The 14711-nt window shown below is 48.3% G+C and overlaps 1 protein-coding gene across 1 annotated transcript in view; it reads right to left on the bottom strand.

The window, feature by feature from the left end:
- Syt17 (synaptotagmin 17) overlaps positions 1 to 1660 on the bottom strand; it is a 70133-nt gene extending 68473 nt beyond the window's left edge. The window contains exon 1 of the mRNA XM_060366968.1: positions 1586 to 1660. Coding sequence (XP_060222951.1) covers positions 1586 to 1645 — 60 coding nt within the window. The 5' untranslated portion in view covers positions 1646 to 1660. The remainder of the gene's footprint in view (positions 1 to 1585) is intronic.
- Positions 1661 to 14711: the final 13051 nt, after the last annotated feature.

The raw sequence follows: 14711 nt of genomic DNA, 5'->3' as shown, positions 1-14711 counted from the left end.
GGTGTTTCTGGAATTCTCTCTCCCCTAGTGCAGGGCCTCCGGGAACTGGTTTTCAGTTCCTCTTGTGAGGCTTCTGCCATCTGCAGCTCTTAAGATGAACCAGCCATCTCCCTAGAGCATCAAGCCCTGGGTGGCACATGCATGAACATAATAACAGTCTTCGGAAGGGAATTAGAGGTGGGAATGCAGGCTCCAGCCCTTCAGAATACGCTTTAGACTTCAAAAGCGCCAGAGTGGCAGAATCAGCAGTTGCCACCCGTTGGAGCAATGCAGTTTCTGGTTTGGTGACCATCAACTTTGGCCATTCTCACTGATGGAACCCATTTCCCAAATCCATCTTAATTCTATGGCATATAAAAGATGCCCATCAGATCTTGCCTCAGCTCTCCCTATATCCCTCCCTGGGCAGTGCTTCTACCCAGAATGCCTGGGTATTTTGAACTAATTAAACAGTCTGAAAGAGGATCCCCAGAGTTCAAGCTATGCCGAATGGCCCTCAGAGTTCTTTTGGTCCCCACCTTTGCCAGGGGCAAAATCTCTGTCTTGCCTATCTAATGGGGTGTGACCAGGGACAACCCATTTCACCTCCGTGAACCTCAGTTTTCTGCATCTGCAAAACCAGTTTCCTGCCGGTGCTAGAGAAAACTTGAGTCACCAGGGAAAATCCACAAAACACAGAAGCATAGTTTGCCTGAAGAGGTTCCCTTTCTTTTCCCCAAATCATACGTTTAACCTGAGGCCTCTTATTTTACTTCATGCTTGGAAAGGTCAAGTGTGTCAAGGAGGAAGGAGGGACAAGGCGGAGGTTGAAATGCTGGCTGCTGCAGTCAGCTAGCCTGCCTGCGAGCCGTGCTGCTCATGGCTCATTAGCAGTAAGACCCGGGATGCATTTCTCTGTGGGCCTCGGCCTGCTTTTTAGAGAGTGGGTCAGAATCAGTGCCTCATGGCAGGAAGCACTCTCCCTGACACATGCAGAGAATAATTGTCTATCCCATGGCACTGTACCAGCCCTGGGAGGTTCTCGGTAAATGCTCACCACAGCTCTGTGGCAGAGCACTTCCTTACAGGTGTGAGGCCCCGGGTGGTTGTGTGTGCGCACACACACAGTCACACACACACACACACACACACACACAAGTCCCTATCGATGTGAGTGACCCCACCACTTGCTTATCTTTCTTTGTTCACAGCCATGATCGAGATGACAGAGCCACCCCAGACACGAGTTATTCTTAAACTGCCCTGTACCTCAGAGGGCAACAATCTCATTAAACTCCCTCTTCCCAGAGTCGCTGGGACACTTGGATGCAGTAGGTTTAGGGACAGAGTCTGGGCACCCCCGGTTCCTGCCAACTTGCCAAAGGATGCTTCTGGAAGCAGGTGTTACAGAGCCTAGCCTTGACCTTAACATGCCAGGACATCATCTCTGCGATACTCCTGAACTTCCCAACTGGAAGGATGCCCTCCCTCACCAGGATGCCTTTGAGTGATGCTCTCTCACTGGCTGTCATAGCTCAGAGTACAAGCTGGCATGGAGGCGGGGCACTCACCCGATGGGCATCAGCTCTGAAGACATTTGACTCACCCGTGCCGCTTGAGCTCCTGCTGGTCCCTGCAACCTACCAGACGTCGCTTCATCTTGCATGCCGTCTGCTGGTGTCTCCCCTAAGGATCTTGCTTAGATGAAAGAATGTGATGGTCTAGCCTTTAAAAAATCACTGGGACCCCGACGCTGGCTCAAGACTGAGGTTAGCAACTACAGTCAGCCAATCCTCTCCACCTCCTGATTCAGAAAAGGAGAGCTAATGATTTAGTCTTCAACAAGGAAAATCTGAGGGCGATTTAATAACAGCCTGCACACATATGAAAGGGTATTTGCAGAGAGTGGGTGACCACCTGTTTATTCTCTCCTCTCTCTCTCTCTCTCTCTCTCTCTCTCTCTCTCTCTCTCTCTCTCTCCCTTCAACCCCCTCTCTCCTTGGCTAGGAAGAATGAATATGAGATTTAACTGCAGAAACAGAAGAGGATGCTGGGGTTGGCATGGACATGACAACACAGAGATGGCTTCAAAGGACAGCGCATGAACTCTGCTTTCCTGGGTTAATAATGAGAAACCAGCTTGAGATCTGCTGTGTGGTTTTCTCCCAGAGGCAGGAAGAGAATTTCGGGCTGGGAGTCCTTTCCAGGTAGGAATGACACGGGCACCATGGTCAGCCCTGCTTCCCGGCTTTTTGTTCCCTGAGAGCCACAGTAATTTTTTTTTCCTTTCTCTTTCTTTCTTTTTTCTTTTCTCTCCTCTCCTTCCTTCCTCCTTCCCCCTCTTTCCTTCTTTCTTTTTTTGTTTGTTTTTTAAGACAGAGTTTCTCTGTGTAGCTCTGACTGTCCTAGAACTCGCTCTGTAGACCAGTTTGGCATGGAACTCAAAGATCCACCTGCCTCTGCCTCCCAAGTGCTGGAATTAAAGGTGTGTGCCACTGGGCCTGGGTGCCATGGTGCTTTTCAAGGTACTCTGGACACACGTCGGAAGCAGTATCTGGGCAATGAACAGCATCCTTGCCAGAAGCACAGAATCTTACCCTGCTGAATGAGATGCCCTGGGCACTGGGACCACAGGTCTCTGCTTGTACTGAGCCTGCAGGAGGCGATGATGCTGGCCCCAGCATGGGGACTACAGAGCCTCCTGCTTCACGATGCAGTTCTTACGTGCCATTTCCCATCAGCCGTTTGGGGGCAGGGCCTTTGCTCTGTTCTGCATTTCTAACAAGCTCTACTGGGTGTTTCCACACCGGGACAATATGCTATCACACTGCAAAGAAATGAGAATGCTGCAAAGTGTGAGATTACTGCGGGCCCGGTGAGATAGCTCAGCAGTTGAAGCAGTTGCCATGCAAGCCTGAAGACCAGAGTCCAATTTCTGGGACTCACATGATAGAAGGAGTTAACCGACTCCCAAATGTTGTGTGTCCTCTACCTGTTCATGTGCATCATGGGGGTGCACATGCTTGCACATGCTTGCACGCGCGCACACACGCGCACACACACACACACACACACAGACACAGACACACACACACACACACACATTAATTTAAAATGCTTTTTTTAAATAGGGTGGCCTCCAGGGTTGCACTTTTGGGAGGTGCTGAGATCTTTGGGAGGTGGGAGCCTCCTGGGGTGTGCTCTTGACAGGAACTGTGTCCTCCCTCTCCTCCCTTTTCTTGTCTCTTCCTCCCAGGCTTTGAGTCAAGCTGGGTTGTTCTGCCATACTAAAGTGCTACCTTACCTAGGCCCAGACACCAGGCCAGACAGCTAAACAGAAGCTACCTCCCTTTCTGGATGTGGGTGCCCTTTCATCCATAGCCTTCTCCCTCAGAAAGGATGAGAAAAGCCAGTAGACAGATGGATCCTGTCCCTAGACAGGTCAAACACAGAAGGCAGAGTGTAGATCACGGAGATGGGGGTTCAGAAGGGGAATGGGTTCACACTGGACAGCTTGGGAACCCTTAGTTTCTTTATAAGTCCTTGGCATGTGCACAGTAGCTGAGAGGAGGAGGTGGATGACAGATTTGAGATCCCTGGGCATCTTGCTGGCAGGTGGTATGTAGGGCATGTGGCATGCTTGTGACATTCAGTCTACCTGCTTCTGAGTGATCAGCTCCTCTTTATTAAATGGCAGAGCGTACCATCAGACAGGCATGGCAAAATGTCCTCTCCTTGAGTGAGTGCCTGCTACCCTTTAGAACCTCACACGGAGCAGGAAGCACCAGGTAGCTAACTAAATCCCTCTCTTTCCCCTCATCTGCATGTGTGCCTGCCCGTGTGGTTGTGCGTGGAGGACAGAGGCTGGCGTTGGGGTATCCTCCTATCCTGCTTTCTCCCTATGCAAGAGGGTCTCTCACTGGCCTTGGAGTCAGCTCACCAATTCAGCTCCACTGGAAGCCCAGCAAGCCCCAGAGATCGGCCATCTTCACCCCCAAGGACAAAGGGTATACCGCTATGACCAACTTTTCACATAGGTACAAGGGATCAAACTCAGGTCCTCTTGCTTCTGCACCAGGTACTTCGGCCACTGAGCCATCTCCCCAGCCCCCAGATCTATCTCTTTTCCATTGAAGTCAAGCTGTGACTGCCTAGCTGGCATCTATACACCTGATGTGTGTTCCCAGGGGTCAAACGGAGCCAGCTCAGCACAGCCAGGCTTCTGACCCTCCATCCCCAGCCCTCCTTTCTTTCTTCTTCAGAGCACCAAAGCCCCCTCTGTAACAAGCTGCTCCATTCCTCCAGCCACGGGTTTGAGAATGGGGCTCAGCACACTGGCCAAGCATGGCTTTACTGGGATACACGTTTCTGTTTCTGTGACAGCTGCCAAGACCAGTGGCAACGACCTGGTGGCCTGCAGAGCCAAAACCATTTACCTTTAAGGAGAAATATCTGACCCCTGTTTACTAGGGCTAGAGCTCAACAGCAGAACGCCTGCCTGGCCTGGGTGAGGCCCGGGCTTGACCCCAAGCACCACAATTAAAACAAAACAATAAAGTAAGACAGCATAATAGGTTGGGTGTTAAAAAACCAAATCCCTGGCTTGCCCTTTCTGTCCTAAACCTGCCTCTTCCCCTGTCTTTCTTCCCCAAGTGGCATGAGTTGGGACACTATGTTTTCAGGCATCCGTGATGGGTAAACACATACCACAATCAAAAATTGTGGCATTTATGAAAAACATACCATTGGGCAATTTTAGCTATTTTGTGAACATCAGAGTGTATCCATATAAACCTAGACAGTGTAGGTTAGCCATGACATGTGGCTTCTCCCAACCCCATCCTTGTTTTTTGTTTTATTTTGCTTGGCTTTGCTTGGCTTGGCTTTGAGAAAGGGTCTCATGTGTGTCAAGCTGGTCTCCAACTCACTGTGAAGTTGAGGAGGATCCAGAACTCCTTCTCTTCCTGTTTCCCCCTCTGGGGTGCTAGGGTGACAGGACGGGACACCGGGTTTATACAGTGCTGAGGGTTCAAACCCAGAGCTTCGTGTATGTTAGCCCAGCACCGCACTGACTGGCCTCTCCATGCAAGCAAAACACAAAATAAACAGCAAGGCACTGAAAGGGTAATAACACGCTGACCTTTTAAAGTAGGATGCTGGTCAAGCTCATGGAACCTTTTTGTCTCTGAATAAAGGGCACCAGCTCTGGGGCTCACTGCCCAAGCGTTTGCAGAGGGAAGGAAGCCGTCGGTACAGCATCGCCTGGAGACTGCAGGGGAATGAGGGGGAATGAAATCCTCTGATTAGCCTGACCCCTGGTGACCTGCAATTTCCATTTCAGTGCAATCAAAGGACAGAAGTGAGTCCTAAGAGCCATGCTGGCTCAATCACAGGTACAAGGAGAATCTAACATTATGATTGGCCCAGTCTGAATGACATGTACATGCCTGTGGCTGGGGGAGGAGGGATGAGGGGGAGTGCACCATAATTAACAGCCTCACTAGAAACATATGGAAGAGGACAAGAACAGTTCCTATGTGGAAATAAGATGATGAGAAAACAGAAACACCACGTGGCTTACATTGCTCCAATGTAAGGAAATCATACAGATTCACAGACGATCAGGGGTAAAGGGTAGGCCATGCCACAACTGACAGCGAGACAGGTGCACATAGGAAAATGCTTATGGATTACACAGGGGTCCTTTTTTAAAGCCAGCCTTGCACACTTTGCTATGCCTTGACTATGAAACGACTTCCATAGGTTGTGTTGAATTCCTAGCCCCTTGCTATGGTGTTTTGGAAGCAGCCACAGAAAGGTAACCATCTAAGCTCTCTCTTTACTCAAGGGAAATAACAAATGGGATGTGTATGGTTCAAAGATGGCAGCCACTGTAGGAGCCACATGAGGCAGCTCAGTGCTCATCCCCTTCCACTTTGACCCTCTGTTTTGGTTGGTGTAGCTACTTCAAATTTGCAGTTTGTGGGAAAAAAAATAAAATGTGGACATTTAGCCTGGGTATATGGTGATATACGCCTTTAATCCCTTTGGGAGGCAGGCAGATCTTTATGTGTTTGAGACCAGCCTGGTCTACAGAGCGAGTTCCAGAACAGCCAGGGTTACAGAGAGAAAACCTGTCTTGAAAAAAAAAAAAAACCTGAGCACTTTATTCATCCTCTTTACAAATTTTAGGACAATGACAGCAGGCATCAAGCTACCCTTAAGGTCCTTCTGGGATCCAGGATACCTTCTCTTTCATCCACCCCTGCACTCCCTGTTCACTCTTCCACAACCTCTGTTTACCCAGTGTTGAAAATTAAAATACAAAATAAACAGCCCACTCTCCCTCTGCTGCTCCGAATCTATGTATGCCTGCAGCTAAAAAGCTCAGGGTGGAGAAAGGGAACCGGGTGTTCAGGAGTTTTATTCAGGGCTAAGAGGGAGGTCATCCAGTAAAGTGCCTGGTACTCAAGAATGAGGACCTGAGTTCAAGGAACCAGACAGGTGGAAAAGCTGGGGGCATCACCATGTGATTTTAAGCCCAGCACGAGGGAGACAGAGACAGGAAGAGTCTTGGGCCTGCCGGCTAATTAGTTTGGATGAATCAGTGGGTTTCAGATTCAGTGAGAGACCCTGCCTCAAAAAATATGACGATGATAAATTAAGGAAGCACAGGTGATGTTAACCTTTGACCTCCACATGCATTCATGGGCATGTGCACTCCCCACACACACTTGTACACACACACACACAAACACACATACACCAAAATAAATAAATAAACTTATTCTTTAAGGGTACCTCAGGTTGTTGTTTTGTGTTTTTTTTTTTTTTTTTTTTTTTTTTGATACTTGTGTTTAAGACCATGAAGATAGAAGCTTCTAGGATGGAGCCCAAGTGACCAGGCCTGTTTCCACAGATGTAATTTAATGGAAATTCTTTTATTCGTTGACCTTCCTATTGGAGAAAGCATATCTGACGTCACAGCTTATAGAGGGAACTCACACCGTATGGAAATCTGCAGAAGGGAAGAGATCTTAATTCAGAGAGCAGGTGTCACTCAGGGGTAACGGCTCTTAACAGCCGCACCCTGACTTACTAGTGACTTCTCTTGGTGGCTGGGATGACTTCACTGGAGAGGGCACAGTGGTCCCCACCTACCGTTTCCATCCCATGAAAAGGGAGACTCCCCCAGTGCGGTCCTTTAAAGGATGACGTCTGTATTAGTCAGAAGTCACTAGAGCCACTTTTCTCAACCTGTGGGTCGTGACCCCCTGGGATGACCCTTTCACAGGGGTCACCTAAGACCGTTGGAAAACAGGAATGTTCACAGTGCAATCACAACAGTGCAAAATTACAGTTACAGTTACGAAGTAGCAAGGAAATAATTCTAAGGCCGGGGGTCGTCACACTGTGAAGGGTTGTATTAAAGGGTCACAGAATTCGGAAGGATGAGAACCACAGCTCCACAGTACGTGCAAGAACATATATTAATTATTAGGTCAGCCTACATTAAGACAGTAACAGCATCCGTCTGACACCTGGGAGCCTGCGAACCTGGTAACTGCTCCGTCCTGGAGGTCGGGTGCCTCAGCAACTAGAGGAGTCCAGTGGCTACTCTCACTGAGGAGGCCGAAACCCAGGCATTCCTCAGTCTGCAGGGCTGGGTGCCTCACAGATCCTAGTCTGGCACCGAGAACCTGGAACGTTCCTGGAGAGCTGCTGTCCTTGGTCCGGCCTGACAACGCTGGTTCTGAGGCCAGCTCTGGAAGCAGCCGAGGCTCAATGAGCACAACTAACTCAGCCACAGGAGAGGCGCAGAGCGGGCAAGAGTCAGCATAGCTTCCCTGGGCCACACCTTCGTATCTGGGCCGCTACAAGAAAGGGTGGGTCTTTTCGAATCAATCCAGGCAGTCAGGGCAGTGCTTTGGGTGCGGCTCTGTACTCCAGAGATTCTAATTTGTATCAAGTTGATAGCACCCAACGCCTGAGTGTGTACCTCACGTTGTTGTGGGGTCTGTCTTTGGGGCATAGAGTAGTTACTGTTGTCATCAAACAGCCGTGACTTCAAGATCAGATCCACTGACCATTGACACGGCCTTGTAGAAGGAGAGGGCGGGAAGGGTCATTAGATCCTCATCTGAGATCACACACACTACACTTGAACACACACTCATGCACGTGTGTGCATGCGTGCTCGCACACACACACACACACACACACACACACCTTCTCCTACAGGCATGTGAGTCTACCAGAGCAGCTGTGTCCCGAGGCTGCTAGGTTATAGAGAGTAGACAGTTACTAGAAAGGAAGATACCCTCTGTGCAGTGATGGGAAAGCCGGTTGACCATGCTGAAGGGGACCAATGAGCTGTAAGTCAGCCCACTAACTCACTGGTTCACTAAGGTAGACATACTCAGGTATGCCATGGTGCCTTTTATTGAGATGAGCAGATATTTCATTTCTGTCTTGCCAGGGGACAGTTGTGCAACATGGAGTAAGTTTAGCTAATACCTCCTGCATGAGGCATAATCAGAGACAGCTGACTCCTGGTCCCCCGCCCTTCCTTTCCAAAGAAAAGGTCGCAGCCATTGAATAACCATCTAGTTACTGAAGGGCTGGCCTCCATGTGTGTGCTCCCAGGGCAGGCCAGGGAGCCCAACCACACCCCACTTCTTTTTAAGATCTATTTATTTATGTATATTTATTTGTACATAGACCTGCATGCCAGAAGAAGGCATTAGATCACATTCTAGATGATTTTGAGCTACCATGTGGTTGCCACGGATTGAACTCAGGACCTCTAGGAAGAGCAGACAGTGCTCCTAACCACTGAGCCATCTCTCCAGCCCTCCCAACTCAGTCTTAAGCTCCCTTAGGCTCCTTAGAGCTGTGTGCCAAACCTGCATCCCGAAGCCTCAGAAGGAGGAAGTATTTTCTTGTCTCTGACATGCAGTTTCTCTTTGTCAGTACCTTAGGTCAGCTGGGTAGCAAAGGTTCCAGCTTTGTTGTTGTTGTTTGTTTGTTTGCTTGCTTGCTTGCTTCTTAGATGGGATCTCGTTGTGTAGCCCAGGCTGACCTGGGACCCACAATCCTCTTGTCACCAACTTCCAAGTGCTGGGATTACAGGTAGGCGCCTGGCACCACACCCAGCTCCAGGAACATTTAACTATCACCTAGATAACCATGAGGGACAGTTTTCAGGAGTCCTGCAGATACAAAAGTCTACTGGGTATTCAATTCCTTATATAAATAACATTGTACTTCTATATGTTTTCTTCTTTTTATCTTCCACAGACTTCATTATCTCCATGGTACATACGACATGTGATGATGTAATTTTTTTACTTTTTTCAGAAATTTTATGTGTTTTTAATTCTCCCTCCTCTCTCTCTCTCTATGTGTGCGCACCCACACATATTTGAATAGTTTTGATCCTTGGTTGGTTAGACCCAAGGCTATGACCAAAACAGGACTATGCTATAATTCAGGGATGCCAGATAGCATTTGTTTCCCCATGAGGTTCCTTTCCTGGTTCAAGGAACTTGGGTGTGAAAGATAACAGTCATCTCTGACTTTGACCCAACAATTCCCAGGATGCAAAGCTGACAGAGCTCTTCTCTCCCTCATTGTAGAGTTCAACTCCTTCTCAAGATGGGCACAGGAGATGCCTGAGAACTCCAGCAGCAATTCTGGGAAGACCAACAGTGTCAGGAGGCCCTCAGCTTTAGGGGGTTCTCATTCTCCTGTCTCTGTGTGGAGATAGGAACAAGGATCAGAGATGACCCTGGTGCCAGGGGCCTGATGCGCCTGGTCCTCTCCTGGCTGCCAGCATGGGCATTTGTGCTGGCATACCACTTTCTCTGCTTCCTTTTCTCTGAGGAGTGCAGGTCTGCACCGGTCTACACTGGCTTGGTTCCTGTATTCCACAATAATAAGAGTCCCTCCTGCCACCATCTCTCTTCTTGGGTTCCCCGATTGCCTCCTCCTCCATGTTGTGCCCACAAAAGCAAGGGACAGGTTTTAGGAACCCCTGTTTTGTTGTGCCTTGTCACAATCCTGGTTCCAGGAAGCCTGCCTTCAAAGTCACCTCTCCTCCAAATCCTCTCTTGGTCTTTGCTAATCATCCCCGCCCACAAGGCATCATGAGCCTGAAATAACACAATAGAAATCTGATACCAAATACACCAAGAGGGGTGTGCTTCTTTTGAGAAGTACAGAGTGAGGGCTCTTGTGTCTAACCTTTTACCTCTTTTTTTCCTAGCCTCTGTTGTATTATCCTTCCTTACGATGTCTTAAGGAAACTCCCTTTCTTTACTGCCTTATGGGTATTTTATTTTTATGTGATGGTGTTCAGAGTGTGGTGCTTGGCTCAGTAGCATCTGCCTGAGAGTTAGAGAGAACAAGAGTCAGACAGACAGACAGACAGACAGAGAGGAAACCCAGAATTCTGTGTTTTAATAAGCCTCCACCCTACTCTGGAAAACCTGATGAGTTCCCAAGTTTGATCATCACCAGTCTGGGTGTGAACCAATGGTTCTGCATCCTGGCTGCCTAGAATTGTCTAGGAAACAAGGAGAAAATATTGATTAAAAAAAAAAAAAAAAAAGACCATTACAAACAAGTGAAACCAAAGATGAATCAAAAAGCCGGTCAAAACCAGCGCAGCTGCCTCTGGATTGGCAGAACTCTCCAGCTGCCCATAGGCAACAGCAAACGGCAACTAAGCTTTGGGGTCATTTGTTACACAGCAGTAGCTAACTGATACACTGTGCTGGCATAACCTTCTGGGGGCAGAATGACTGATGTCACTTTCTCAGACTCAGCCCTCAGTCTGTCCCATAGCTGCTCCCCTGGCTGCTGCAGTCATGGGGAGCGTACCTGAGGGTAGGCTTCAGTTTGTCTGGCTCTGTCCTGGCCTTCAGCAAGGAAATCAAGGAGCAGATGGGGTCCCCAGAGCATGCGGGTCAACAGAAACATAAGCCACACATGCAATTTAAATTTATTCTGGAGTCACGTTCTAAAGGAACAAAACGAAACAGTGAAATTATTTTAATAATACATCTTATTGCGTATCTCATGAGATATAAGGTATTTTCTTTCATTCTGTATATCTAAAATATTATCATTTTGATATGTGGCACTAGGCAAGTGCATTGTCAGCATTGGTTGGCCACGGGCAGCTGCCATATTTGACAGAGGAGGTCCGTACAAATCCCCACACATGTCGCTGCCAGAGCAATGATGACAGCAGGAGCAAGTGGGAAACAAGAGGAGGAGGAAGGGTGAGGCTTTTCTGCCAACCCCATGTTATACTGAGTGCAGATCCAAGAACGCTGCCTGGCATAAAGCATGTGTCCCTATTGTCCTCCTGTCCTATTCTTCAGACTTGGGTCACCTGTCACCTTCTCTGTGAAGCCTTTATTGAGTGGTCACAACACTAACTCCAGAATTCCAGGGCGATTCTTAGCTGGCCCCACAGCTGCCAGCACTTACTGCGAGCTTGCTCCGTGCCCTCACTGGCCTGAGAAATTAATCGGAATCACACTACTTAGCAGATTGCTAGCCTCGCTGCAAAGAGAGGGAAACTGAGGCTCATTGATATTAAAGGCCTTCCCCAATCTCAATCAGTAAGTGGAGGAGCCAGGATTTGAACCTGGGGCTTGTCAGGCTCCAGGGCTCATGTGTTTCAGGCCTTGCTCTGTGCTAATCAAAGTTGGGAACCTTGGGCCAGTGAGAGTAACATCTGCTTAAAGCTTGTGAAAGATGCTGGTTCCATCCTAAGTGAGTCCTGCCCCATCCCACACTCCTCCCCCAGCCTTATCTACCCCACCCCCCACCACAACTACAATGTTTTGTTTACATTTATCATTTTGAAGCAGTCCCCATGAATACACTGGAGAGCGTGCAGCTCACAGGCCTCAGCTCCCCAGAGCAGGTTCAGAGTAAAAGGCGTGTGGGTAACTTGTGGGTCATATACCCACCCTTGTAGTAATACTGAGTTCATACAACCAGCGAGCAGCTGCTGTTACGGACCATGCTCGGGCATGGTCTGCACACGGTCATACCTAACTGAGAGTCGAATCACATTTGTGTTTGACTCTGGAGTCTGGGCTTTCAGCTGCACTGAGTAGTAACTACCAGTGAATAAGCAAAAACATGGAACTCTTCACGAATTCAAGGGGTCAGGATGGGGCTCATTGGTAATGCTCTGGAGACCCTGGTCTAATCCCTAGCAGCACAAAAGTAGGGAAAAAAATGAGGCTGAAGGGGTGTGTGTGTGTGTGTGTGTGTGTGTGTGTGTGTGTTGAGCAATACTTGAAATCTATGCTGTTTTCTCTCCAAGCAGCAGAGGGTCACTCTTTAATGTACCAGTGTGGAATCACGCTGTCCTCACAACAGTAGCAGATAGACCGTAATTAACAATCTCCACCGACAACTGAATGAATTAAGGGACCGCCTGGGATACTGGTAAAGCACACTTCTGGGCGTTTGCTGAAATGGCTCCATCACGAAGCCTCCGGCTTAAACAATGCCTAAGCTGCTGTTGGATTAAACTGACCATAGACAGCTGGACGATGGTAGAACTGTGGAAGGCGAGGCCTGGGGGAAGATAGTAAAGCGCTGGGGAAATGCCTTTGGAGGGCATAGCCGCTCTGGCTCCTTCCTGTCTCTGCCTGCTTCCTGGCCGCCATGAAAGGAAGAATTTCCTCCCCCCTTCCCTACTCCAACCACCATAATGTTCTGCCTCACCAAGGTTCCGTAACCAGCAGAGACAAGGACTGTGAACTAAAGTCTCTGAAACCGTGAGCCAAAACAAATCTTTCCCCCTTTGAAGTTGTGTCTGGCACCCTGTCACAGCCTTGAGAAAGCCAAGCACCGACCAACAGGTTACACAGTCCCGGAGGGTACCTCCTACAGCCTGAATGCTGAGCCCTCTCTCTTGCACCCATTTTAAAAATAAATTTAAAACTTTCTTTTTATTATATTTATCTCTTTGGAGAGATGCATGACACACGTGTGGAAGTCAGAGTAGGGATCTGTTCTCTTTCACCCTGTGGGTCCTGAGCACTGAACCAGTTCATAGCCTTGGCAGCAAGCCCCTCTGGACCTTGAGTCCCCTCCGGAATCCCAGTGTTTATATTTATAAAGCAATCACAGACCACACCCAGGCACACACGGACACACCACAATTATACCTCAAACTCATTGCTCAGCAGCAGATATTACCTCACATTACGTGTAACTTTTCCTGACCCTCAGCTTCTCCATGGGTGATACTGAAGTCCCCTGTGAGATGCTATGTAACACTGTGACTAACCATATATGTTCTCACAGGAGAGCAGATGGCAAACAAGATCACCAGGGGCTGGAGAGGTGGCTCAGCTCAAGAAAGCTTGCTGTTCTTGTAGAGGACCTGCACTCCATGAACACACATTCCCAAATACACATACACACACAATTAAAAAAAAAAAAACACACACACACACAAAGGCACTTTAATCACAAAATCTTGGTGTTGCTTTTCAATGTACAGGAAGAGAATTGGTTGTGAAATACACCCCCCCTCAGCTTTTTTTTTTTTTTTTTTGGTTGTAAAACATCCTTGTCCACAAAATGAGAACACTCAGGTGGTTGATATCATCGGAAAGGAGGCCTGTCTCTTTGTAGTGTAGACGTGTACTTCCTCCTCAGAGTAGTGGCAAGCAGGGCTCTGATTCTTGAAGGACACAGTGGGCAGCATGCCCGCTGTGAGCTGGCGTGACCTATTTTGCATATCTGTCTCGTGCCTGCAGGGATGGGCCTTTTTATTACATTTTCCCAGCCTGGAGCTGGGCTCTGTGGGCAGCCTCCCGTCACTGGTTTGTCTGATGGGTATCGTTTCTTCTAAGAATCTAATTAGGGTCCTCTCAAGAGTTCAGCTTGGCAGCAAAGGAATTAAATATGACTCAGAGGGTATGCTGCCTAAAGCCAGGGGGGGGAAAAAGCTGGATGACGGTCCTTGATTTATGCATCCATTTATTCCATCTACAAGTCCCGACAGCACGTCCTCTCTGTGCCAAGCCAGGGTCTGAAGCATGGGTGAGGAAGCAAAGGCTGTCCGTTTCACAGATAAAATTACAGAAAAAGAAGAGCCATTAAACCTAGGATGTACAATGCCACACCCACCGAGTTCCCTTTCATGGACCTCTTTTTGGGGTCAAAGGAAGGTTGTATTTCATAGATCCCTTCAGCTAGTGGAAGCCATGTAGCTACTTCTAACTAAAGGGATATAGCAAAGGTAACCAAAAGGCTGGCTTCAAACTCTTCAGCTTTCTGCCTCTGCTTCCTGAGTGCTGGGGTTACAGGCATGCACACAGTCAGCTTCCAACTGGCTTGCCCTCCTGTCTTTTAAGTATCAAGAGGCCCATGAGGCGTCTTCTGTTGTCCTCAGACATGCCAGAAAGTGAGAAGTGAACTTTTGTTTTTTTTTTTCTAAACCACTGAGAGTCAATGATTTGTGAATTATCATGAATTATTGCAGCACAATATAGCCCTTCCTGATTAATTTCTAACGCTAACCTTCAGGTATGGCGACACTTGTTAGCACTCAGACTGTGGTGGCGACACTTGTCAGCACTCAGACTGTGGCGGTAAGAGAATCATGAACTCCAGGGCAGCTTAGGCTACATATAAGAGCCTGTCTCAAATAACGTAGGGCTGGCAAGATGCCCCAATAAGTCCACACA

Source organism: Meriones unguiculatus, chromosome 14 (genome assembly GCF_030254825.1).
Source record: "Meriones unguiculatus strain TT.TT164.6M chromosome 14, Bangor_MerUng_6.1, whole genome shotgun sequence".
Classification (NCBI taxonomy): domain Eukaryota; kingdom Metazoa; phylum Chordata; class Mammalia; order Rodentia; family Muridae; genus Meriones; species Meriones unguiculatus.
This window is presented reverse-complemented; position numbering and strand designations above follow the sequence as displayed.